The sequence below is a fragment of the Solea solea genome, chromosome 2, assembly GCF_958295425.1.
Source record: "Solea solea chromosome 2, fSolSol10.1, whole genome shotgun sequence".
Classification (NCBI taxonomy): domain Eukaryota; kingdom Metazoa; phylum Chordata; class Actinopteri; order Pleuronectiformes; family Soleidae; genus Solea; species Solea solea.
In genome coordinates this window covers 17,006,718-17,032,979 of record NC_081135.1, presented here as the reverse complement: position 1 = coordinate 17,032,979, position 26,262 = coordinate 17,006,718, and the positions used below count along the sequence as shown (strand labels likewise).

The 26,262-nt window shown below is 40.1% G+C and overlaps 2 protein-coding genes across 2 annotated transcripts in view; one reads left to right on the top strand and one right to left on the bottom strand.

Annotated features, from left to right (window-relative positions):
* Positions 1-536: 536 nt before the first annotated feature.
* On the bottom strand, positions 537-17,299 carry LOC131452403 (actin-related protein 3). Its single transcript, XM_058622379.1, has 12 exons — positions 17,086-17,299; positions 11,476-11,531; positions 10,648-10,772; positions 9,392-9,502; positions 8,757-8,852; positions 8,124-8,231; positions 7,013-7,156; positions 5,462-5,635; positions 4,480-4,572; positions 4,053-4,178; positions 3,443-3,526; positions 537-1,665 (listed from the first exon to the last, which is right to left on the bottom strand). The coding sequence occupies exons 1-12, from the start codon at positions 17,127-17,129 to the stop codon at positions 1,570-1,572; spliced, it is 1,257 nt and encodes a 418-aa protein (XP_058478362.1). The 5' UTR covers positions 17,130-17,299; the 3' UTR covers positions 537-1,569.
* Positions 17,300-21,248: 3,949 nt separating this feature from the next.
* Positions 21,249-26,262, top strand: part of ddx18 (DEAD (Asp-Glu-Ala-Asp) box polypeptide 18) — an 8,175-nt gene continuing 3,161 nt past the window's right edge. The window contains exons 1-10 of the mRNA XM_058620547.1: positions 21,249-21,405; positions 21,764-21,934; positions 22,026-22,211; positions 22,655-22,790; positions 22,955-23,055; positions 23,514-23,713; positions 23,837-23,951; positions 25,141-25,280; positions 25,370-25,531; positions 26,078-26,230. Coding sequence (XP_058476530.1) covers positions 21,300-21,405; positions 21,764-21,934; positions 22,026-22,211; positions 22,655-22,790; positions 22,955-23,055; positions 23,514-23,713; positions 23,837-23,951; positions 25,141-25,280; positions 25,370-25,531; positions 26,078-26,230 — 1,470 coding nt within the window. The 5' untranslated portion in view covers positions 21,249-21,299. The remainder of the gene's footprint in view (positions 21,406-21,763; positions 21,935-22,025; positions 22,212-22,654; positions 22,791-22,954; positions 23,056-23,513; positions 23,714-23,836; positions 23,952-25,140; positions 25,281-25,369; positions 25,532-26,077; positions 26,231-26,262) is intronic.

The following is a 26,262-nucleotide window of genomic DNA, read 5'->3' as shown; positions in this document are numbered from 1 at the left end:
ATCTAGATATTGTGATGACCCCAAGTTGGCGGGGTTGTGTAGGTGTGCCTCTCTCCCTTTCTCTTTGTTTCAGGCAGGCAATCAAGCCTATTCATCGCAGGTGTGCAGTTACCAAGGAGGCGGGGCTGTGCCTTTAAAGCCCAACAGTTCAGCCGTGCTCTCTCTCTCTCTCTCACCATTTCCAGCCTGGCATCCTGCAGCTCACCTTGTTTTGTTCTTAGTTTTACATCCAACACTCACACACATCCACGCACCTGCATTTACAACTGATTTACCTGATTGCAGATATAGGTTATGTTGGATTTAGATTATTATTTTGATTATAAATAAATGTTAACTTGCCGGCATCTCTCTTGTACCTGTTGTCTTTGTGAAGTCATCTGAGCCAGTCTTGACAATATATACACACACATCTATATATATATATATATATATATATATATATATATATATATACACATAAAATTGACAATAAACATGTTCGGTATTATCATTTATCAAAAGAAATTAATGATGAATGAAAAACACTCCATGACTTAGAAACAAATTTGAGCCTTTATTGGAATGTTGCAAGGCATTAAATACACAAATTCAATTGTTTTTGATAATTTGGTATTTAATAACAATAAAAAAAAAGCCTAACAATACTGGTCCGACAGTTTTTTCAAATTCATTTCATCACCTCACATAATCCAGTTTTTCTTTTCTTTCACTGCATCACAGATAGAAACCTGACACTATCTGAATTGAATTCAGATGTATGAAGAATTAAAGGGCAGACAGAAATGACACATGAGGGAAAGTGGAAAAAAATCTGCATATCAAAGCTGCATCATGGGTTAAAAGTCTCTTCTCATATTGGAATCCATCATCTCTTCTTCTTTTCTTTTTTACCCGATTTCCTCCAAATTTTACATATAAAACACTTTTTTGTATGAAATATAAACAAGCTCTTGTCTTGATACACAGACATGTGCATTTGAAGCTGAAATAATTTGCAGAAATTAAAAAGCAGACAATAATATGTTCTAAACCCGTCACTGAACTCCAGAGTCGTGGGATCTTGGCCTGGACTTGTGATCTATAAACATAAATAATATGTTCTGGTGTCAGGAAATTACTATAAATGTCACTGTCATCATCTTCGACCTCCACCAACACCATCTTTATATGCATAATCTTCTTCCTCACTGCATGCTGCTCAACAGATCCAGAAATATTCCTTAAAATTATTTTGGCTTACAAACCGTTTTCCCTCATTTTGAAATGAAAATACAAAAAAGAAAGAAAGAAGGAAAAAAAAAAAAAAAGGGGGAACATTCACAATACATTTTCCAGCCAGTCTGTGTTTGGTCTGATCTCTTTTCTTTTTTTTTTCTTTTTATATTCCAGATCCTCCTTTTGCATCCTACACATCCACAGCTGATCAGATAATTAAAAAGCACAGAAGCACCACCCACATCCTTAGCCTGACCTTAATGCCAACAAAACTGATATTAAACCCGCCCCGCACAAAACCATCCAACCCACCGCCCTCCCACTCTTCTGTTCGACTGAGGAGGTCTGCAGTTAAGACATGACTCCAAACACAGGGTTGTGGCGACAGATACTCGGCCCAATCTCTTCGTAGTCCTTTTTGGTGTGGCAGACCTGGTAGAACTCGGGCTGTGGGGACAAATAAAGGTATGATATGAGAAGCGTTTATTTCTTTCAAACAAGCTCCACTTTTTTTTGTAATTAAGAAGTTTTGTCAGACCATGTTTTAGGGAAGTAAATGTAAAAATGCCTTATTTAGAATTTATGCCCTTATTCTGAAATTGCTGTTAACAACATGATTACCCACATACACAGTAGTGGCTGCATCTACCCCAGAACACAAGTTCAATTCAGTGAAACTCAATTTTGCCTCTGTTTTTACCTTAGGGGGCCTATAGAGCCTTTGAGCAACACACAGGATGGTGAACTATGCCAATATTGCATTTTTGCCTGACCTCCATGCCAAGTTTCAAGAGTCTTTATGCATGTTAGCCCCCTCAAAAACAACTGCAAACCACAGATATAATAATAAAAATAATAATAATCTCAAGGATAACAATAGGTTCCTCACATGACTTTGTGCCATTCGTGACTTGGCCCTGATTAAACACGGTGTGTGCTGGCATGATGTTACGAACACAGGCCAGAAGGAGGAATAGGTGTTAAGAGGAAAATAATACTGTGTTTTACTATACTTAAGATTGGCATCAGCTGTAGACAAACCCATATCGGTCAAACATTTCTAGAGACATCTAGAAACACTGATTATCATGGGTCACAATTTTCTGACATTTTATGCACCAAACATCTATGACCAACTGCTTCATGAATAAAATGATAAATAGATACATTGATAATGTAAACAACTGTTAGTTGCAACCCTAGCCCTGAAAACCCAGAAACAGCCAGGCAGTTTGTGTCAGATTACTCCATCACATCTCTTCTCCCCTTCCAACAAGGACACACATCGTGTGTAGAAACAGTTTTCTGAATGAGCTGCAGATTATTCACCCGAGAAAAAGATCATTGCTTATGTCAGTCCGCAGGCTCGACGGCTAATTAGCTATTTGCCATAACACTTTGAACAGTAGATGTTTATCTGCTAATGTCATCTGAGTCAGTTTAGATGCTAAATGGCAAAGTCTTTATTCTGACAACACCATCTAAACCTGGTGTGCAGCAAAAGTTACTCAAATTTGTTTTGATGCCTCTTGCATGCCTGTACTCACCATTTTGGTGAATGTGAGAAAACACATTGTCCTCATGTCACAAAGTTTCAGTCCACGTTATCAACGTAAACCCTCTCTTCTAAGGCTAACTTGCCAAATGTCTGATTTTGGTAAATGCCCTGAAGTGAGCTGAGAACTGGAGGAGGGAATGTGTGAGGGGCGTGGTCTGGTCAGCTGCGTGAGGTGCTCAGTGAGACAAACCTCTGAATCGCTCACACTGCACTTCCAGGCAGTGGAGAGAGAAAGGCAACTAAGCAACATTGTTGTCTAAGAAAGCCAATGGCAAAATGTGAATTCACTAGCTAGTGTTTGACCAGAGAAGCAGCAGATATGTATGTATAATTTCAAAACTTCACCTGGATCAACAAATAATATTACTTGATACCCGTGACCAAGTGGAAAGGGAACTTGGCTTGTAACCGGAGGGTCGCCGGTTTTGGCCACCCGGCCAAAAAGGGCTGGGGTACCCCTGAGCAAGGTACCCAACCCCCAATGCTCCCCGGGCGCTACTCAGTGTGGCAGCCCACTGCTCCTAATTCTAGGATGGGTCAAATGCAGAGGAATACTTTCCCTAAGGGGATTAATAAAATTCTAATCTCATATACACTTGTTTTCACCTTAAAAAAAAAAAGGTTCAGGGGTTTAGTTACACTTTAATGAAGACTTGAAATACTTACAGTTGATGCTAACATTGAGCCACCAAACCACACTGCATATCTCTGCATATGATGAGTTATGACCTGGACATCGATTGGTTTAGGCTGAAGAGGGAGAAAGTGGGATCAGTTACATTTGAAAACACTGTAAGATAGTGTAGTAATGTCATTACATCAGACAGAATCAATAAGAGGAGATTTTAACACAACTACATATGGAATATTAATACTGGCCATGTTGTCACTATACATACTTCATTTACAGCCAAGACAATCTAGTACCCTTCAAAATTCATTCAATGTTTTCTTTTCTCTTCCTGGACTTGAATCAGCCACATTGTGCCAAGCCCGAGGTGGATTTAGAAATGCCAGTCTGCTCAAACTCAGGCTGGATGACATTTAACATCCCATCAACACGATTCACAATAGGCACTGCCTTCACAACTACACCAACGGAGGCAGAGGCAGGACAAACTATATACATTTAATCATATTCCTACCTCTAAATTTAAACTCAAATAATCTACATTCAAGCATATCCTCACCAAAGATAGACCAACTTTTAAAAGACATTTTTTCACATCACGCAGTAATAGTCTAATAGTTTTTTTAAATGAATGTGGACTCTCACCTTGAGTTTGCCTCCACTCAGCTCCTCACTCATTTTCAGTCGGGCATCGACCGTCCTCTTTAAGTCTCTCTGCATACGGCGACCAAAGTCCCTGAACATGGTAGAGCCTCCTGACAGAACTATGTTCTGTGGAAGAAGAGGTGATGAGATTACAAAGCTGCACAGGTCAAACTAAACAACAGGGCTCCCAAATCATGACACCGACGGTCTACTACTGCAACAAAATGCCATCCTTGATTACTAGACATAACAATGTCTCATAATGGGCAAAAATAACAATTTTTCAATAATATCTCAATAATATTTCATATTTTCACAATGAAAATTGTGTTTTCGACATTGTCTTAAGTGTGTTTAAGACAAACACCTGCCAAACAAAGCAAACACTAACGTTTGACAACAATTATGTAGATTAATGTGAGGTAACCTTATAGAGAGGACGCCTGACATCAATAGGACAGTTCTGAATGACCTCATCCACGACCTCAGAGATCGGCTGGGTGAAGTCAGGGTTGGCAAACTAGGAAGGAAACAAAACAAAGAAGGTGTATTTACCAAAGATAATAAAACACTGTAGTGAACAAATCAAGGATACATCTGTACAGTATGCCACAGCTGGGCTAGCTATAGTACTAAACAGCTCCCACTGATTACAATACATTATATCTGACTTAGACATCACAACTTAGACCCAGAGGCAGATGTACTACCAGGTTAGTGTAATTTTATACATCATCCTGTTGCAATGTGCATCTGAAAACATCTGGTGTGGTATGTTCCCCCAAATTGCCTCACCACACTGCCGTCAAATTGAAGGGTGACCCACACACAGAATGTAATGTTCACCAACAGATGTGCTACAGCAGGGGCCTCAAACTCAAATGATCTGGGGGCCAGTCAAGTGAAAAAAGTAGTGGTGGAAGATATGAGTTTAAAATGATATCCCACTAATCCAACATGATATTGCAATAACAATATTTGAAATTGATGGGAGGACAGCATGTGGCTCTGGGGCTGCATTGTTTGAGACCTCTGGGCTAGAGGATAATCTAAAAAGTCCCAGTCACTGCAAATTAAGTAAATTAATTTAGTAAATCCAACTTAAAATGAAGAGGTACAGAGTGCACTTTTTGCATCCTGGTCAAGTTGCAAATGTCTGTTGACCTGCACTTTATACTTTGACTCTGGCAGAGTTTGGTGTTAATTGTCAGCAAATAAACTCAATCATTAAGACTGCTTTAAATGTCTACTAATAGTGTCAGTTTCACTCTATTGAGAACAAAATAGCTCTCTTGTTTTGTGTCATACATGATGGTCCATCATTAAACTCTTGGATGAGAGTTGAGCAAACAAGGTGGTGTTTCATGCGCAAGTCTTATCACACTCAGATCCCTGCTGTATTGACCAACCTCTGGATGGAAGAAGATCTCAGGTCCCAGGAAGCGCTCGTAGCCGACGTCAATGGTGAACTCCTTCTTGCTGATGGAATTGATGCCAGTGTACTGCTTGATCCACTTGGAGCCGTCTGTGTCGTACTTGTTGAACTCTTTGACTAGATCTGGGCACACGTAGCTGAACCGCTCCTGGTAGGGAGCACAAGTACAAGCTGTTTATTCTGGTTCAGCAATTCCATGATGGTTTTACTGACACTGTTAGTAATGCTTTCTAAAAAGGCACCATGGTTGTAATCCTCCTTATCAGTCAGTTTGAAGTAATCAGCCACAGTAACCTACAAATGCATTTCTTTTTTTATTTAGTGTTTGCCATTGACAAAATCTTGTGCCTTAGAGCTTAATTTTACTTTTCTTTACTGTATTTTTTTCCTATTATGTTATGTAGTTCTTCTAACTTTGTTTTATTTGTTTAGTATGAAAGCATCCTGTAAACTTGTCTTTTTTCCTCATTGTGTAACAGTGTATTTTGTACATTGCAGTCACAGCCATTTGTTTGATTTGTAGGGAATGTGGTCCACACTGCCAGACACACAACAGTGGAATTTGCATTTGTTAACATGTCTAGCAATATGCAGGACACACACTTGATGCTGAATCTTAATTATTGGACTTGACTTTTTTTCTTTGTCTGCCTCTTGGAAATGAAGAATAGTCCTTGACATGGAGAACAATGTCTTGGACAACAGGCTATTTAATAAACATGAGGCAAATGTGGGGAATTGACTAGAATATTGACCTTAAATCAATAAAACCAGTGACTGACAGAGGAAGCAAAAAGAGGTTTAGGCAAAGAACGTGGTGTTATTATTATCTAATTTTCTAACCTGGAAAATTGAAAAACTGAATTGAAAAGAATTTTCAAATATTTTTGGCACTGCAGGTTTGGAGAAGAAAACCTTAAACACCCCAGAAAAGGGAACATAGCTGATCATCAGAAACAGCAGCTACACATCACTGGTAGACCAACAGTGACACCTGGTGTCTCATGGGGATAAACAATTAAAATCCAGCTCTCCAACATCCCTGTCGTAGTGAATGAAATGAGTCTCCTCAGACATCCAAATAGGATTTCTTGAGTAAATGATTTATTCCAAACATTCAACACATGAGATGTGTTTGTCCATGTAACTTTCCATGACTTTAACCTTTCATGTTGTATATAGTGTATATTGACATTACCGTATTTACTGCCTAGCAGGAGGGCAGAATAATTTCAAATAAGTATTTTTTATTATATATATATTGCAAATGATATTTAAGATGCTATATAAGTCCAGCTTCATAACAGCATTAACCACTGAAAAACATTAAATATAATGTAATGCATTTTGAAGTTCAGGAAACACCAATCAACATTTTATGGGCCAAGCATCTGATGGATTAATTGGTAAAACAATCAACAGATTAAGATATTAGTTACTCTTGTCACCATCAGTGGAAGAACAATAATTGTCTCTTCAATGGAAAAAAAATTTGATGATGGGAACTGTAGATTGTAGGACGTACCTTTACTGCCTTGGCTGTCTCCAATGACTGCTCTGGTGGGATGCCCACCTCCCTCTCCCTCAGGAGCTGCTGGGTAAAGTAGGTGATGTCCCGTCCTGCGATGGGAATGTGCTTTATACAGCTGCCAATAACATAACCTTCAGCCTGAAAGACACAAGAAGAAAGGTGGTGTTATACAATGTGCAACATACAAGTATAGAAAAAAAAAAGAGACACTGAGTCTACAAATGTTGGCTAGATATTTTTCCAGCTCTTCTCTTCATCCCTGTCGTGTTGTACTTGGCTCCTGTAAATCGTGCTCAGCAGTTTTAACGTGTTCAGCAGAGGCGACAGACAATGCTGAGTCAGTCACATGGCCTCTGAATGTATTCTGCAAGCACATTTCCTGAAACAGAGGAATTCCTTCCAACCACTGAAACACTGGTTTTAAACATCAACACTCACCAAATAGACCGGTGGAAATATAATACTTTTTTCTCCTTTTCTTTTTAAAAAGGGAGAAAGTCCTTCATTCATAGCCACAAACTATATAAAACCTGTATAAAACTCAGCTCTTGAACACTAGTGCCCCTGATCTTAATTAAAGCTGTAATAGGCAGAAAATCTAGAAAAGAAGTAGATTGTTGATTCACATCCTCAGCTCATTTAAATAGTTTTCAGGCTGCAGCTCTTTGTGGAATATTTTGCTTTGTACATGTTCTTGTGCCAGTTTGACATAATTTAAACAAGCAGCTAGTTATTTTACTAATTTTTGTCTTCTGCCCTCACAGACTTTTAAGGGAGACTTTGACCAATTGCAGGGCAATTTACAGAGAGACAGGACGCTGCTCTTGACTCTCCCACTGAGTACATTCATACACATTCATGGCCCTTTGGGGGGAAGCTTTCTATTAGTGCATTGAAAACAACTACACTGCAAAAACAATAAAGAGTCAAGTCAATAAACAATAAAACATGTCAATATTAGCAAAGTGTTTCAGAGATGGACAGATTGCCTCAGGTCATCTGTCAGGCGTGAACATAGTACTTCTGCTCCTGCTCATCTGGTAGAGGGAGCTCAATTAGAAATGTTGTGAGACATTGAGTAATTATTAGAGAGCAGTTAACTCACCACAGGGATGACGTGGGTGACACCGTCTCCACTGTCAATGACCGTGCCTGTCAGTGTCCTCTCTCCCACCTGTCTGGATGTCCAGGAGGCTGCCAGAGCGAGCACAGCCTGCCACACACATACAATATGTATAAGGAAGTGTCCTTGTGATTATATCTGTATAGATGTATGTTTACATGTAAATAAGTGGCAAAAGTTATTCACTAGTGGGTCACACTATCACGCTACACGGTTTACGGAGTCGGAGAATCACGGTCCTTCCCAGATTATTTGATTTGCTGTGATCTGGAGTTTTGCAGTCATTGTGGGTTCACACTATACGAGTGGCCACCAATGACAGGCAGGTCAGTTGTGCTCCATGGCCATTCTTTGAACATTTCACACTTCATGACTACCAATCAACCAATCAAGCCACTCATGTAGTGTGAATTAGGCCCTTGTCAGTAGTACTGATCAGGGATGTCACAAACAAAGGCATGGAAAAGGCTCTGAATACTAGTACTGCAAGTACATGTTTGTTGAAATTATTGAATAAAAAGCCATTTGTTTTTTATTAAGTAATTTCAGCTCGTGTTAGAATAAATACAAAAGAAAGGTACCTGTAGGCATCACATGTGGACTTGTAAATCTCACCTGCACAGCGATGTACAGCCCTGGTACATTGAAAGACTCAAACATAATTTCAGCTGTGTACTCTCGGTTTTCTGGTGTGTTGAGGGGAGGCTCTGTCTGCAAGGACACACAAACACAAAGTGTAAATTTATTATTTCACATACTCTGACTTAAAATTAGAGGTGTAATTAGAGCGGCATCGGTAAACTATACTATAATACTTCATATTAAAAAAGAAAGCATTAAAACTGATTTTTTTTTTTGTGGAGAAAACCATTTTCTGACATTTTGTAGACCAAACGATTACTCGGACTGAAAAAAATATTCAATTGATTATTTTAAAAAAAAATTGTTAGTTGCAGACCAAGTAAGTCTGTGGAAACTACAAAGCAACACATACCTACCTAAATAGAATCCTTAAGGAATTTTATCCAAATCCATTCTTAATTTTCAGCAAAAACTTAATACAAATCCTATAATGGTACAAGAATGCCTGGGTGTCCTCTGGCCTTCTAGTATTAAGGAAGATGCGATACATATTGTAGCTTTAATTATTCATTACTATTAAAATAAAAAAAACAACACAAACCAAATTTAGAAGTATTATTTGTGGCTGAACCTTTTGTTTATTAGACCTGGATCAAACATATTCTTACCAGGAGGAAGTAGTGGTCCTCAGGCTCAGCTCTCAAGTACTTGAAGATGACCTGCTCCATGAAGCGCTCCATGAGATCCCAGTCCTCCACAATGCCATGACGGATTGGCCACTGTTGACACATGGGCTCAGGTAATTACAGCAGTTGTCCATCTTTGTGTCTTTAATAGCATATTGTTTCCTTTATTCATTGACACGTCTACAACTGACCCATGGAATCAGTGAGTGCGCTGTAGTTTAAGACTGTCATAATGAAGTGTGTTCAAGAAGTCCAACAACCTCTGCAAGTACTGATGAGTAATAGCTTAATGGATTTGTTATGCGAGGTGCAGCTGGCTGCCTTCATCCACAGCACCATAATGGATCTTTCCTTTAGTTTACATGTTTCTACTCAAAAATGTACACATGGTTAATGGCTCTTGTTAATTTTTTTAATGTTTCACAGGGAACATTATCTCGTCAAACAAATACAGGTATCATCAGATATGACTGCATTCCAATTGTGTGTACTTTTTAAGGTTTCCACACTGTGTCCAGATTAAATTCTCATCGTAAACAGTATGCGTATGGATTCAAATTAGGGTCAAAAGAATTTTGGGCTGTACAAGACTGATGACAAATAAATATATGTATAGCTTTTGTAAAACTTAATCTGCAAGAGAAAAAATGAAATGTGTACAAAATATTTGTTTCAAGAAAATGAGAAAAGATGTGGCCAAACTTAACATAACACTCTTTCTGATATGTATTGAGTCTTTAAATACATTTGATTTTAACATATACTCATTATGATGGAAAAGAGGCTTTTTCTGCAACTACATGGATTCAGGACACAGCTCTACACCGGTGCTCCATGTAAATGGGACATTTATGTAGAGCAAGGCTATTGTCAGGGATATTAACTCCTGTGCATTTTCTGCTGTGAGAATTCTGTCTGCACCAAAGTAGAGAATGAAACAACTTCAGTAAGTATATGCTTCAAAATCAGAAAACCAACATTTAGCAAAGTAAAATTAACTTTCTTATCTAAAAACCATTATCTTCAAACTATCTTGTTATTTAACACTATGATGTTGCACACACCGAAAGACCAATTCACAGACACTGTTGACATGTAGTTAACATTGGCACCTCTTTTACAACCTCTCTTTTTAAAGTGACTGTGTTGGAGAAATACAGGCTGCGGTTCATAAAATCACATTACATGTCATGTTGTGTGCCTTTGTGGCTGTGTAACAGGGGCATGAGATCATGTACCTTAGTGGAATATGAGGGCTTGTCTACTGCTTCATCTCCGATGTAGAAATCCAAGTCATCCACCCCCTTCATCATTCTCCGCTGGGCCTGGTCTCCAACTTTGGCTGACTCTTTGATGGCAATACCTGATCAGTAAAGAAGAGAACTCAACATATGGGAAAAGAGCTGTGTACTGAAAAGTCCATGTTATTAACTTGATGTAAAAATCACTTGATTAATTTCATAATTTCAAGTTAACAGCAGTCAGATTTAGGCCAAAATGGAAATTGTGAATTTAATCTAGGGTTTAAAGGAAAATATTGAATTGCTTTTTTTTACCTTAGGCATACAGTGTGGTGTCAAACAGATTTGCTATGCACAGGAAGAGTCTGTATTCATGCCCTGTTATTTATTTATGTAATTATTCTTATACATTTTTTTTCTTACTGTGCTGTGGGGTAATCAAACTGTTTAGAGGGGTGGGGGTAGATAGACAAGGGTAAGGGAAGACTTGTATTGACAGATATTGCAAATGTGATTTAATTTGCAATATTATTTAATATTGAGCAACACCATGCCATTACAAAGATAAGAATGATTTCCAACATGTACGGGTTAAATTTATTAAATTTGCGTAGAACAATCAAAAATAGAAGAATTTGACTGCAGCCTTTGCCATTTACTAACTGCATTATTACTTTCACAAAATTGGGATTTTGTATGAGAATAATAATCACCGCAAATTAACTGTCCAATTTTCACCTCTGTATGACGTAGTGTGGCCATTGTCATTGTCACTGGCCTGCTTGGCTGGTGTTAGCGCAATTTAATGCACAGTGAAATACTCACATGATGGAATGATGAACTGTGGCTCTGTGTTCCCTGCATAACCCAGTTTGGTATAACTGCAACAAGAGAAAATCATTAAATCTCTTTATGAAGAAGCTAATTGCATGAGCTGGTCAACAACATCTACATTTGTATGTGTCGAGGTTTACTTTAGCAAATATTATTTTTGGCTTCTTTCACGTATTGTTGTAATCAATGCCATCACTGTCCTGTGGGAGGGGGCTGGTTGGATGCCAAAAGCAGCGGCAGCTCCGGAGTTTGCTAATGGGAGGCCATTAAAAGAGCCATTCATGACACACTGGGAACTGAGGACTATTCATATTTCTCTTGAGAAAATAAAAGATCATTTCTGGATATACTGACCACTCACCCTTCATATGAACTAAATGTGACCTAGCGAAAAACCTTAGAATCCTCCAAAATGTCATTTTGACTGCAACATTTCGACATCCGTTCAAACCAAACCCAGCTCACCGTGGGAGCATACCTTAAGCCTTAACAGCATCTAAGACTTTAAGAGTTTGCAGCCTTCTCCACATATATTAGCTCTGTTTGATTGTTTTGTGAGGCACATGCTGACCAGATGTAGTCTCAGACAAGAATATTGCTTTCCTGCACTCAGGGCCCAGGGGACTGATAGAAGACACTGCTGACAACTGCCAAAGCTCTGTGGACATAACAGGCCACATCCTGGTAATAACAGTGGCTCCTTTGAATTGAACTTCATAAACACAAAAGGAAGCTGGACTAGGCCACATCAGCAGTCTAAAAGAAAATAACCAGTTGTTATAATCGACAACTGTCCTATGTAATAGTGATTTTGTCGTCGGCAGAACAACTTTATAAGCTTTTTTTTTTTAACATTAACATTCATGAAACTATACTATATTTTGCTTTAAAGGCGACATAGACCGGAAGCTCCAATTAGCTCTGTGTTTGTGTATCTGCGTCATTACCTAGTTAATGAAACCCTAAAGTTTCAGAACAAACAGTTCAGCCACTGCTGAGAAAATAGTGGGTATTGTTTTCCTGGGCTCTGCGAAGCGGATCAGCACTTCCCTATGCTGATGACGTCAACAGAAATCCTCACCACTCCTCTCACCACTGTAGCGCCTCCCGGTGCGGGCACTAGTCCGGGGACATCCGGTTGTGTACATTCAACCGCAGAAGAAGAAGAACTACTCTCGTTGTAGCTGCTGAGATGCAGAGCATCCACCGTGCCAGAGGGGGAGCTGTGTATCTGAGAGCTGGCCTATCTATTACGTCACTTCCAGGTACCTGGCCAATCACAGGACAGTGGGAAAGCGATCGTTGGCTGGCCAATCACAACACAGTCCACGTTCTGGGGGTGTGATTTTGGTCTGAAACAGCGCGGCTGATGGGAGCGTCAGTGAGGAGATATTTTGATCGGCTCGTTTGCAGCGACTGGGAGGTTTTCAACCATGAAAACAAGTTAATATATGTAAGTAGACCTCCATAACTAACATATATGTGCTATACCAGCATTCGATGTCACCTTTAAACATTTCCTTTTTTTTGGATGAGGAGAAAGCAGAAGCAGAGAGGAGCCAACACTGCAGTTGTGGACCACATTGGTACAAAAATACGAAGACTGAGGGCAACTATCGACAGTATAACCTAGTGACTCAGGCCTGATCGAGTACACATTGGTCGTATACATGAAAATGCAACAGCAGCATTTTAAGATTTTACACTCTGGGACCAGTTTTCACAAAATAGCATTTCAGTGCTCTCAAGACACCGGTTCCATGTGGATTCAAAAGCTTAAAGCAGATTCTCCACGACTTCTTTTTCTCGAACAAATGAGAGAGCCCTGCAGAGACATTTTGTGAACCCCAGTTTTACAGAATAGATCTAAAAATAAACTATGTGTATAAATGACTAAATGTGCTACTCGAAGAGAAAAGGAAAATTGCTCCTACGCTGGAAAGATTCATGGCTTTGGTCTAATCTTTAGGGTTGAGTAGAGTCACCTCCATTAAAGCTAGGATCAGTAATTTCTTGTTGAAACACACATTACATCCCTGAGCCATCAATCAATAAAGTTGTCAGAAAACAAAAAAAGCCTTCGAAATTCTATTATGAAAATTAGCATTTAATTTAAACGACATGGAATGACAAGCTGGCCTTCTTTTGTGTCCCTAACTATATTCTCATAGTTTGTGACCACAGTTTTCATAACAAGGTGAGAAGAACATTACACGCTGTTGAAGGTGGATGACAGCCAGAAGTTAGCAAGCAAGACACTAGTAGTCTCCTAGTAGGCAGAAGATACCTGGCTGAAGAAGAGGGAGTTTACGGCAAAGAAAGCCACGTTAAGAGATTCCCTTTACTTTAATGTGAAAGGCATCGCTTGCAGTGACAAACATCATCAGACCGCAGTTTTCCTCCACCCTGTGGACAGTTGAATGGGAATCTTTTATCATTTGGCTAAATATTTAGATTTTATGGTCCTGAACTTGATTTTTAATTTGGTCTACCTACATATTCTAGTCAGTGTCATTTCCAGCAGCAGTGGGGAGATGTTTTTAGAGGGGAAGTAAAACACACACAAATTGTTCAGTACACAAACCACAGCATGGTTCATACACTTAACCATAGTCTTTCTGTTCTGCAACCACTCATTTGGATTTGTCCCCCATCGGTCCGATCACCTCCAAACTACAACAGACCCACACATTCACAAAAGGTTGGTCTTTGCTGTGAGGTACGACAGAACAAGTTGGACTTGACAGTGAAGAAACAACAAAATATATTTCGTACACATATAAAAATTGAGGTTTCATATATGATTTAATTTATAACCACATTACTGGATGTAAGAGATATTTATGTGAATAGGAGAAAATAGGAAACCTGAAAATAGTAATTTTCTTAGTGTTTTATTCACCTTCTTTTGAGCTGTTGCTCCGTCCTTCATGCTTAACTTTTCCACTGCCAAAAGGCCACAGACAACAGAATTACTGACTATGGATGGTGAACATAATGTATTGGAGTACCTTGCATAAGCTTTAGAGGTAAACAGTTCCTCAGGTATTGGAGGCAAAACAGCTAAAAGCAGAGTGAACTTGGAGGATTAGGGCTTAATGAGGGATCAATCAGTGACTGCCACACTACTGGCTTAATACAAATCTTCTGTAACTTTCTGATTCATCAATGTTGTTTAGTGTTAACACTACAGTCCAGTTATAAGTTATGAATGGAGCTAGGTAACAACAGCAAAGGCTGACATCAGTAGGCTGTAGCAGCAGCAATACTCTGAACACCTTCATACCACAGAGCAGTTTCAGCTTGTCTCCCTCGACCTGCCTCAACAAGCATAAACACACACTTCATGGCTGACAGTGGACATCATTGCATAGGAAGGCAGGAGATTAGCACAAAAGTGGTCGAAAGCATTTTGACACATGATATTTGAAGCTTTCTGGAATCCTTAATTTGTGTAACTCAGTGAGGAAACTCATTGGCAAATGCTTACAAAAAATGTCATCTATAATGTGGCCTACTCCTAACCAACCCTCAATAATGACTGCATACCTGCTTTGAAATTGCAGGTATGCCAAAAACAGATATAGAATGACCCCACCCATTTATAGCACTAAGCTGGAAGACCTGAGATATGTTTCTGCTGAGAAAGCCCTAATTTGGCAAAAAAGTAAGACATCCATTTCCAAATATCCACTGTTGTTCTTTCATTACTTGTCTCTTCAAAAAGTTATACCCCTACTATTTTTTTCCTTTTACTGCATGACTGTTTTCACCCAGAACAAAACTCAATGTTTAAAAACTAAAACAGAGCCAGCTGCATTTCCAAACTTCTTAATTTTAGGGGCTTGGAATCTCCAGTTATGCAAAGGGTAGGCATAAATGTAGCAGTTGTGGATGCAGCCTAGCACTAGCATCCACCAGCCAGGCTACTTAATCATGATGTGTATAAGGAAGTGATGTAGTCATCCTTTGGACATCATGGGTATGACTCAAACAACTGCCCAACTCTCTCAACACGTCACAACATCCGATAGCTGGTACTCTCTGGCAAAACTGCAGAGCTAAAGAAAGTTTTCTTTCAGTCCCTTTTCTTTAAACTGTAAACATTAAGGAACGCCACAACTGTTAATGTCTATTTACAATGCTAATAGCTATTGCATTGGAATGGAAATGGTGCAGGAATTAAATAAAAACTAAAATAAAATGGATGAAGATAGATTGCTGATTTCACACATTTTTGTTTGTTATTTATGTAACTACTGGGAATGGTGTATTGCTTTATGACCAGGTGATAGTGAATGTGTTATAGCTTGGTAAAAATAGAAGGCCTCTACTTGATGAGTAGAAAACTAGCACAGAATAACCCAATTCTCAGCTGCGCTTATCCCACCACCGACTGTCCTGTTGTCCCAGTAAAGCTCTGAAGCTGTAAACCAGTGAACAGCCTTGGGGTGGGAGGTGGTGGTGGTGGGTGGGGGAATATGCAGGGTATGCAATGTGAAGAGTGACGAGTTCAAGTCTCAACATGGAAGCAATGCAAGCCACCTAGAAGCCCCCAGAAGTAAACAAGGAAACCCAACAATCACCTGAGGACTGTTATTAGAGCAAATCTACATGTCCACACAGTTAAAATTAAATTTATTCAGCTGATAATAAAAACACAAACTACAGGTGAAAATATTTCATGTGTCTCATATTACTACCAACAAGGTGACACAGCAGGAAAGGGGGTATGTATACACAGATCTGCAGACAGGAGGAGCTGAGAAAATGTTAGCTTTGAAATGATTTGTTTGTCCTTCAAACCATGATTTAATGTCTGAGCAAAATATTTTTTGCTAGACTGAAAATGAGGCTGGGAAACTACTACAGGAAAGAACCAGTAGCCCGGTGTGGAGGAGAAATTAGAGAAGTTAATCAAAAAAACATGCTCGGATGCCGAGAAACCACCATATATGGACTAAAAAGCGTGAATGAGGAAGTGGAGGCTGTGTAGGAAGTAGCACTGCGCCTGCTCAGATCCACACTGATGAGCAAAGATTTATGAATTGAACGGACTACGAAAACAACACAAATACCTTTTACAAATCCGCGTGAACAGTGTGGTGCATTAATACAGAATGTCACAGTGCATTGCCTCCACCAATCTAAAATGAATGAAGGCAGAAGTGAGGGAATCCCCTTCTCGGCCAAGTGTCAGTCTTTAAACAGCAAACACTGCTTGTGTAGTTACATTGAAAAACCAACGACTGGAGTAAAACCGTTGCTAATAATGCAAATGGCTAACGTGCAGGACGACGAGAATGGAGCAAAGAAAAGTGACGACTGTGCACTTCAGAGCAGCACACATTATGTGACTAGAATCACCAAATACAACGAGCATATGCTAATAATAACACATCACAGTTAGCTTTTCATTATTAGCACATTAGCTTACGAGCTAGTTGTACGTTTAATACACAGAGACAAACACGCCCATTTGCTGCTGTTGCTACTGCTGTTGACACTCTCACTGACAGTCCTAGCCTAGACCATATACCCAGTCTCTCCATGACACCAGAGCCCTCTGGTCTGTGCGGCGGTCCGGTATGAGCAACGTACCCTGTGCCGCAGTCGACAACACACGCCGGTAACCGTCCTGCCATCTCTCCTCGGTTCTCTGCTGATTAGAAACTGTTCAGTTAGATGGGAAGCAGGCTGCGTCGGCGGGAGGATCTGACAAGCCGTCCACAGGCGGAACCATGAGCCCGCACAGTGCCGTTTCCACTTCCGCACTCAGCTCCTTGCAGGCAGGCAGGGAGAGGCAAGATGGCGGAGGCCGGGCAGAGCAACACATTCATATAGGCTGTGCAGCTGTCAATCACCGAGGGGGGGCAGTATTGGTTCACTCAACCAAGATTGAAAAAGCTGTCATGTTAGTACACAACCACGTTATATGTACAATATTTCAGTATGTGATGGGTTTTTGTTAGTGTAGTTTGTGCTTATACCCTGTCTATGATGATAAACAAACACAATAACATACATACACAGCATAAACAATTATAATAGAGTTATCAAATGTAGTGATGATAATTAACTACACATTACATACTGATACTGACATCACATTATTGATGTTGTGAATGTTGAGAAGCCCGAGAAGCCCTTTCTCTCATTATCTCTCTCTTCTCTTTGAAGCTTCATATCCTCATTATCAACTGCTTTCTTCTCAGCCCTGACAGAGTTGATGCACAAACTGAAGGACCAATGGCACTTGTCTGGTCTAGGCCCTCTTGGTCCTATTCCTCACAGGATTTGTTCTTAAATCGAGACTCATTTTGTTGTAATCTGACCTTTTATATTGGTCAGACTCAGTCCACTATGATTGCGGGTCGTGTCCTTGTGGGTCCTCAGAGATGTAGTAATGTTTACAGTCCACAACCTCTCTATTCATCCCTGGCCTTGTGGTCTGGGTTCCAGTGCAGGGGTGTGGGTTGATGCAGTGATAGAAGAGGGGAAAAAAAACAAAGCATTTCATCAGTCAGGTTGTTTTGTGTGTTTTATGATTGTGACACATGTGCAGTAAATTAACACATGGAACAGAAATAGAAGAAATTCAGAAATCGTTCAGGTTTCAGCTGCAGTCCATAACTTTTGATGATTTTTGTTGTTTATTGTTTTGTTGGTCTGCGTGAACAGAAACGATGTATTATATGTATGCAGCATCCTTCATCTGAAAACGGGCTCTGTCAAGCAAAACTATCAGACCTTTACCATCTATTCCTTTAATCAAGGGCCTTTCTGTTTGCATGTTCTCCCTGTGTGTGCGTGGGTTCTCTCCGGGTTCTCTGGCTTCCTCCCACAGTCCAAAAACATAATAGGTAAATTGGACACTCTAAATTGACCGTGAGTGTGAGAGTGAATGGTTGTTTGTCTCTATCTGTGTGTGGCCCTGCAATGGACTGGCGAACTGTCCAGGGTGTACCCCGCCTATTGCCCGATGTAGCTGAGATTGGCACAGCACCCCCCGCAACCCTCTGGTGGAGGATAAAGCGGTAGATGATGACTGACTGACTGAGCAGTGATGAATTTATGAACTTTTTTGTGAATAAAATAACATCAATTAGATTAAGTCGAGACTCTCCTCCCTCATTTTGGAGCTGACTCATCTTTTAGCACAAGAGCTTGCACAGGGTTAGGTGCACAGTTAGACAGTTTCTCCCCTATAGATCTCCCTGAGTTAACATCATTAGTTTCATCATCCAAGCCATCAACCTGTCAGTTAGATCCTATCCCCACCAAACTGTTTAAAGATTTGTTTCCTAATGAACAGCTCTATATTGACTCAAATTAATCTATCCTTATTAACTGGATATGTGCCCCATACGTTTAAAATAGCAGTTATTAAACCCCTTCTCAAAAAAGCGACCCTTGACCCGGATATTTTAGCTAATAACTGACCTATATCTAATCTTCCCATTGTTTCTAAAATCTTAGAAAAGGCAGTTGCTAATCAATTATGTGAATAGTTGCGCATTAATGGCCTGTTTGAAGATTTTCAGTCAGGTTTTAGATTAAACCATAGCACAGAAACAGCACTAGTTAAAGTTAGTAACGATCTCTCTTGGCTAGATAATGGTCTAGTTTCTTTACTTGTCCTGTTAGATCTTAGTGCTGCATTTGACACCATTGATCATAATATTCTACTGCAGAGATTGGAGCAGACACCTCAGAGAAAAACTTTCTGATCACATTGTCACTTTAGATGACATCACCATGGCTTCCAGTTCCACTGTGAGGAACCTTGGAATTATTTTTGACCAGAAAATGTCATTTGATTCACACATAAAACTAATTTCCAGAACAGCCTTCTTCCACCTGCGGAACATTATGAAAATTAGAAACATTCTGTCCTGAAAAACTAGTTCATGCTTTTGTTACATCTAGATTAGATTACTGTAACTCCCTATTATCAGGATGTTCCAACAAGTCCATTAGAACCCTTCAGTTAATTCAAAATGCTGTAGCACGAGTTCTGACAGGAACTAGAAAGATCTTGCAGGTTGCAGGATCAAGATCCAGTTTTCGAGGCTATCCATATCATACATATCATCACCATTATTATTGTGCTATAATTAAAAGTCGATATCATTGACTGTATAAACTTGTAACTTGATACAGTTGTTGTGTATCTGCTCCTGGTCTCTCTCTCTCTTCTGTCTGTACCTTATCTCCCTCTTGTCCTTTCTCTCCCCCCTTTCTGTCCCCCACCTCTCCGGTGTCCCCCATTTTCCTTTCACCCCAACCGGTCGAGGCAGATAAGCCTGGTTCTGTCAGAGATTTCAACCTGTTAAGAGGGAGTTTTTTCTCTCCACTGATGCCTAGTGCTTGCTCATTGTGTGAACTGTTGGGGTTCTCTGCTCTCCTTGCCTTGAGATAATGTATGTTATGATTTTGCGCTATACAAATAAAATTGAATTGACTGAGCAGCACTTTGGTGGGCGGGGACGAAACCTATTTATCCCGTCAAACTGCTGAACTACTGAGTTTTTGAGCAGCCGATTTTACTTCTGAAATGTTTCATAGGTGTTTCTTTAAATTTTCAGTCATATTCCAAGCTGTCTGCAGTCACTTTGCTAGCACAATATTACTGTTGCCTCTTTCTGTCGTGTCGTAAAACTAATAACTGTGTGGTGTAGGAATGCTGCCAGGTGTCTCAATATGTAAACACAGCTGTACTGAGAAACACAGGGAGATTTGTTTGAAGCTGATAGGCTTATGCAGCACTGTGTGAATTGATGTTATGATGATTTGAACATAAAGGACGTTTTTATTAAAGTCACAATCTATAGCTTTATAATATGGTTGTGTGAGGTACCAACACATAGTCAGCATCTTTACATACAGCTGACAGTGCTTTGCGGGCCCCCTTAAAACAGGAGACCAGCAAAGAACAGGAGACCAGCAAACTCAGTGAAAAGAAACTGCTACTGGGTGATAAGGAAAAACAGATTTAACTCACTTAATTAAAGGCTTACCAAATAAATGGTTAGGCAGCCTTTTACACTGGCAAAGTGAAGTTTGTGTTGCTATGTAAACCAACCACTCTGCACACCAGTCAGAGAAAATGAGCTATTTTATTTCATCTTATACAGAAGTTATTGATTAACTGCTGCTTCCACCACTAAGTATGCATGCCTTATTTTGTTTGTGAATAATTTATTTAGCTTTATCTTAGTGAAACAGACTAAACAAACAATTGCAGTGTCACTGAGAGCTAAAAAAAAATAAAAAATTCTCAGTGGGCTTTGGTGCAGGAGCGCAAGCAGTTTAAAAAGTGTGACAAACTTCAATTTCCAGTCAGACAAACATTTACAGTAAGTTTGATGAGAGCAGAAATATGCAAATATCTAGTCATAAAAGATTATCTTCTCCTGCTATTTCCGCAGTGGTGTTTTGCATTTATTTATGAAGTAAGTCATTATTGCTAAGTACTCCTTGTGCATTGAATGGCCATATGTGTTGTTTTACTTTGAATACAAACAAAAGGTTTTGAAACAATTGTTTTACATTTGATTAAAAGTCAAATGAGTGTATTTTGAACTTTTAGGATTGTGTTTACAATTTTAAAGAGAAACGTCTGAAACGAACTTCAAAAAACTGTACATAAAAGAAGAACGTAATGGGTGGAGCTATGCTATGGTCAGCCTGAGTATGTGCCTGAGTTATTTTCTCGAAAGGTCTTTGCATTTTCATTCCGGCAAAGCAGAGTAGACCCTGGTAGGGGTCCTGAACACCACACACACGTGTGTGTGGTGCTGAGGACCGTAAACATGGCGGACCTACAGATGAAGCTCCTGCGCAAAAAAATTCAGAAGAGGAATGAAAAGAATAAAGAACGGAAACTGTTCAAGAAACAGACAGACGACGATGAAACTGGTGAGGACTGTAAATAGAAATACACGAAATTCTTGCAGTTGCTGCTAATCTATGTGTTTGAAGAGGTGACGAAGTTCGCCCGCTAAGCTAGCTGTGTTAGCTCTGCGGGTTGTCACACTGGTTTAGCGTGAATATTCTTAAATCTACAATGTTAAACATCGATAGTATGCAAGGGAAGCCAATTATACCATGTCATCGTGATTGGTCATATTTCTGATATTGTAAATATGTAGTGTTGTAACATAGACATTACCGAGACTCCCCTCATGGGTAAGACACGTTGGATGACGGCTCTCATTAATATGATCAGCCTTTAGTGTTTTACTATCAGCCTGATGTGGTGTTATGTAATTAACAGTAAATTCAAACGGACTGGAAGATGAATGTTCTGCGGCGGAAGCAGCAACTTCTTGTAAGTTGTCCGAGAAGAAACAGGACAAGGCACCAGTGGAAGATGCCAGCATAGGGAACAGTTCTATAAAGAAGAAGAAAAAGAAACGGAAGCTCACTGATGTTGGCGAATCACCAGGTATGTGCTTAAATTTTCTTTTTTGAAATGAAGCAATTAGGTTATAGCTTATAGTGGGTAACTCACACGAACTTCTCAATTCTTGTCATAGCTGAGAAGAAAACCAAAGCAGAGTCAGAAGAAGATGAAAGTGTGGAAGCAGAAGAAATGTCTGACAATGAAGAGCAGGCTGCCGAATCAGATGAAGCTGCAGATGTAGAGACAAATGAGGATGACGATGGTGAAGAGGAAGATGGTGAGGAGGAAGATCAACCTGAGTTACCATCTGGACTAACAGGTATAAAACTGTTGAATATCGCTGACCTTTTATCTGTTAATTCTGCACTATCTTGCCAGCAGTGGTAAAATTGCATGGAGTCATCTTGAGTGTTTGTTCTTCTGATCCGATCCCTCAGATTAAATTTTGAGGTCTACCCTGTGCACACACTCTGGAAACTAGGAACTGAATCAATTAAGTTATGTCGCCTTTATGTGTTGCCCTTTCAATGTTTCCATCATGAAAGTGGTGTCAACTAGGGCATACAGAGACTCATGTAGTTGTCATCAAGAGGAGTCACCTATAATTCCTCTGTCAGCAATAACTACAAGGACATGTTGATCCACACTCCTCATTAGCTTCCCTTATCTTTTAAAATATACCTAAATTATTGTTCCTCACATGTTGTCTTTCTTTATTTGAGCCTACTTTTAGATAAACGTTTCATTTAATACTATTTTCAGGGGCATTTGAAGACAAGTCATTTGCCTCTCTCGATGGATTGGTGAGTGAGAGCACTCTGAAAGCAGTGACGGAAATGGGCTTCGAACACATGACTGAGATCCAGCACAAAAGTATTCGCCCCCTTCTGGAAGGAAGGTAAGTCTGAGAAGAACGGAATTGCAGATCATTTTTAAACTAATTTTGGACTAAATACCAATCTAAAATTATTTTTGCATCAGTATTATTTTAATCACACAATTCTGTAGTAGTCAGAAAAATTAAGAAATTGAATGATTGTGCTTTCTTCTTGTATTTGCTAGGGATGTACTTGCCGCAGCTAAAACTGGCAGTGGTAAAACCTTGGCCTTCCTCATTCCATCTATAGAGCTCATCTACAAACTCAAGTTCATGCCCAGAAATGGTAATAATCAAAAAAATGTCTTCATGTTTGATAGTTTTAGGTCTGTCTCTTTTTTCTCAATTTGCCAAACTATAGGATTTAGTTTGACCTTTGTACATCTGTAGTCAAATGTGCTTCACGTGGTACCTTTATTATTCTCATACACATAGCCAGTAATGGCAGTGTATTTAATTATTTTAACTTCATAAGTAAAGTGCACAGTTTCTGGAGTATCCAAAAGTTAGCCTTGACTTTTTTATATGATGCTCCATGTTAGTTGTTGAGCTGTTGTGACATAACAATTTGTTATCCCAATCAGCTACACTTATAGGCCACCAACAAAGTCACTTTCTTTGAATTGTTCAGTAATTGTCAATGAATTTAGACATGGCAAGCTCCATGTTGTCTAAGCAATTTATGTTGCACTTCTCATGAATGCAACTGCAGATGTCTGACCAAATTTCCTTCTCCTTTATCAGGAACTGGTGTAGTGGTCCTTTCACCCACACGTGAGTTGGCAATGCAGACCTATGGTGTACTGAAGGAGTTGATGACACACCATGTGCACACATACGGTCTGGTCATGGGGGGCAGCAACCGCTCCGCTGAGGTCCAAAGACTGGTCAACGGTGTCAACATCTTGGTGGCCACACCTGGTCGTCTGCTGGACCATCTGCAGGTGAGCTGAGCTGATCCTGAAGGACATCGTTACTGCCAGGACCCTGGCTTCAGCAGAGACAGAAGTGGTATATCTAATAGCTCATTATTCATAATTTGTCTTTATGATCATCTTTTTCTACAGAATACTTCTGGGTTCATGTACAAGAACCTACAGTGTTTAATCATCGACGAGGCAGACCGTATCTTAGAGGTGGGCTTCGAGGAGGAACTGAAGCAGATCATCAAACTGCTGCCGAGTAGGTATCCGTTGTTGTTGGGACTGGATTATTGTGTAGTTTTATTTCGGGTGTACTCCGGGTTTAAGCATTTCAGTCAAATAAGATCGATGCTTGTTTTTTGTTAAACACTGATGTGTCCAAACACCAGTCAGGATTCTTCTAAAGATCACAGACTGCCAATATCATTTAAAGGGGACATATTATACCTTATTTCCCCCATTAAAATAGTTCCCTTGTGTCCTAATGAACATGTCAGTGACATACCTTGGTCAAAATACCATAAGGATGAAGCACAATAGCATTTCAATAACCCTGCTAAACCCGCCCCTTTCAGAACGCTCGGTTTTCGTGCATGGTCCCTTTATATGCAAATGAGACACAGGCAAACACACACCCTCTTCTTCCAGGGGGTTTCTGATTTGTCCTCTTTACAGCGCTCACTCGCTCAGCTGCTTCTCGTCTCCCCCTCCCTCCACTAGTTCTCTGACAATATCAACATGGCAGCATGCGCAGAAAACAGCGAGAGTGCCGTCACAGGAAGAGACGTCCTACATAAGGATCGAGCTGAACAGTGCCGAACTGTAAATCAGTTAAATACACTTAGGGACAGCACAGCTGATCGCCCCCGCTGATCGCCAGCAGCGCGCTGTGAGCTGAATAAACTGATGTGAAGTGGTGCAAACACACAAACACACGTTTGCTGACTTTATCCGGAACATTAGCTTCATATATAAAATCCTCTGAGGCTGGAAGTTTGTGTAAAACACTGTGCTCCACTGTGCAGCCACCAACAGCACACTTGTCCCTCCACGTTGACATAATACCGCTCTTCCTCCCTCGCCTGCACTCTCGCAGGGACAAGGTGGAGCTAAGGTGGAGCTCTCGAAGTAAACTTACTGGTGGGCGGTAACATTCGCGGTAAAATGCGCATGCTGCCGTCATAAGCGCAGGGAATTCAACATCGAGTGTTTTATCGCCTATACTTACACTTAGGTGGACCACGAAAACATGACGGAGTATTCTTTTTCCACACTTTGGTGACTGGTAGGGCCTCCAGAGTCCCAAATATAAGTATTAAAATGGTTAAAAAGTTGATTTTGCATAATATGTCCCCTTTAACTGTTATAATTGTGAAAAGTAATGCTTTATGATACATCATCATGGACATGAAAAACATGTGACAAATGTTTGTGCCTTTTTTCTTCAGAGAAGAGGCAGACCATGCTGTTCTCAGCCACTCAGACCCGTAAGGTTGAGGACTTGGCTCGTATATCACTGAAGAAAGAGCCTCTCTACGTCGGGGTGGACGACAACAAAGACAATGCGACTGTCGATGGTCTGGAGCAGGTACTTTACCCTGCAGAGCACAAATATCAGCATTGGCCTCTAAAGTCACGTGTGCACTCGAGAAGAAAACTCACTTGTGTGTGTTGCAGGGTTATGTGGTGTGCCCATCAGAGAAGAGATTCCTGCTGCTCTTCACTTTCCTGAAGAAGAACCGTAAGAAGAAGCTGATGGTCTTCTTCTCCTCCTGTATGTCTGTGAAATTCCACTATGAGCTCCTCAACTACATTGACCTGCCGGTCATGGCCATCCATGTAAGTCTTTCCTTCCATTGTCCTTCACGTGTGTATTTTGTGTCGTATTTAATAATTGGTAGGAGTGTCAAGATTCTCCAAATCGGCTGATGGCTCTGAATAGCGTTTGCATCACGTGCATCTGCACAATATCATGACGCATGATTTCCAAAAATATATTATATACTATGCTATGTTGATATCAGCGCAATATCAACTGTTGAGGAATATTTAGATTATTTGTCTCTGTGCATGTCCTCACACAGAGCGACACTGAACATAGAAGCTCAGCTTCGCGGCTGAGACGCAAATAGATAGCTGCTGTTGTTGCGGGCGAGTGCGCCTGCAGTTATAAAACAAATCAATGATTATTAGACTAAAACATTGAAATATGCCAGAACCAGAACGTATCGACTCATAAATCGACCAGTCGACCGAGACTTTACTGCCCTAATAACAGCTAAAAGTTGTCAGTCTGTATGACCTACTGTGAAAGAAATGTCCCGACTATTCAGCTGCCATAGAATCAGCTGCTGTTTGACTTTTGCTTGATGTTCTGTGTTCCAGGGCAAACAGAAGCAGACCAAACGTACCACCACGTTCTTCCAATTCTGCAACGCTGATTCAGGCATCCTGCTGTGCACAGATGTAGCAGCTCGAGGACTAGACATCCCCGAAGTAGACTGGATCGTCCAGTACGACCCTCCAGATGACCCCAAGGTATGGAGACCGACAACATGATATCTAGAGCT

Bases quoted from the DNA above. Each gene is read 5' to 3' on its own strand.
- LOC131452403 (XM_058622379.1), bottom strand. From the start codon at position 17,129: ATGGCAGGACGGTTACCGGCGTGTGTTGTCGACTGCGGCACAGG. The intron at 8,853-9,391 runs GTAAGAATATGT...GTGTCCTTGCAG, and splicing joins AGGACCACTACTTCCTCCTG to ACAGAGCCTCCCCTCAACAC. The intron at 5,636-7,012 runs GTACGTCCTACA...GCTCCCTACCAG, and splicing joins AGACAGCCAAGGCAGTAAAG to GAGCGGTTCAGCTACGTGTG.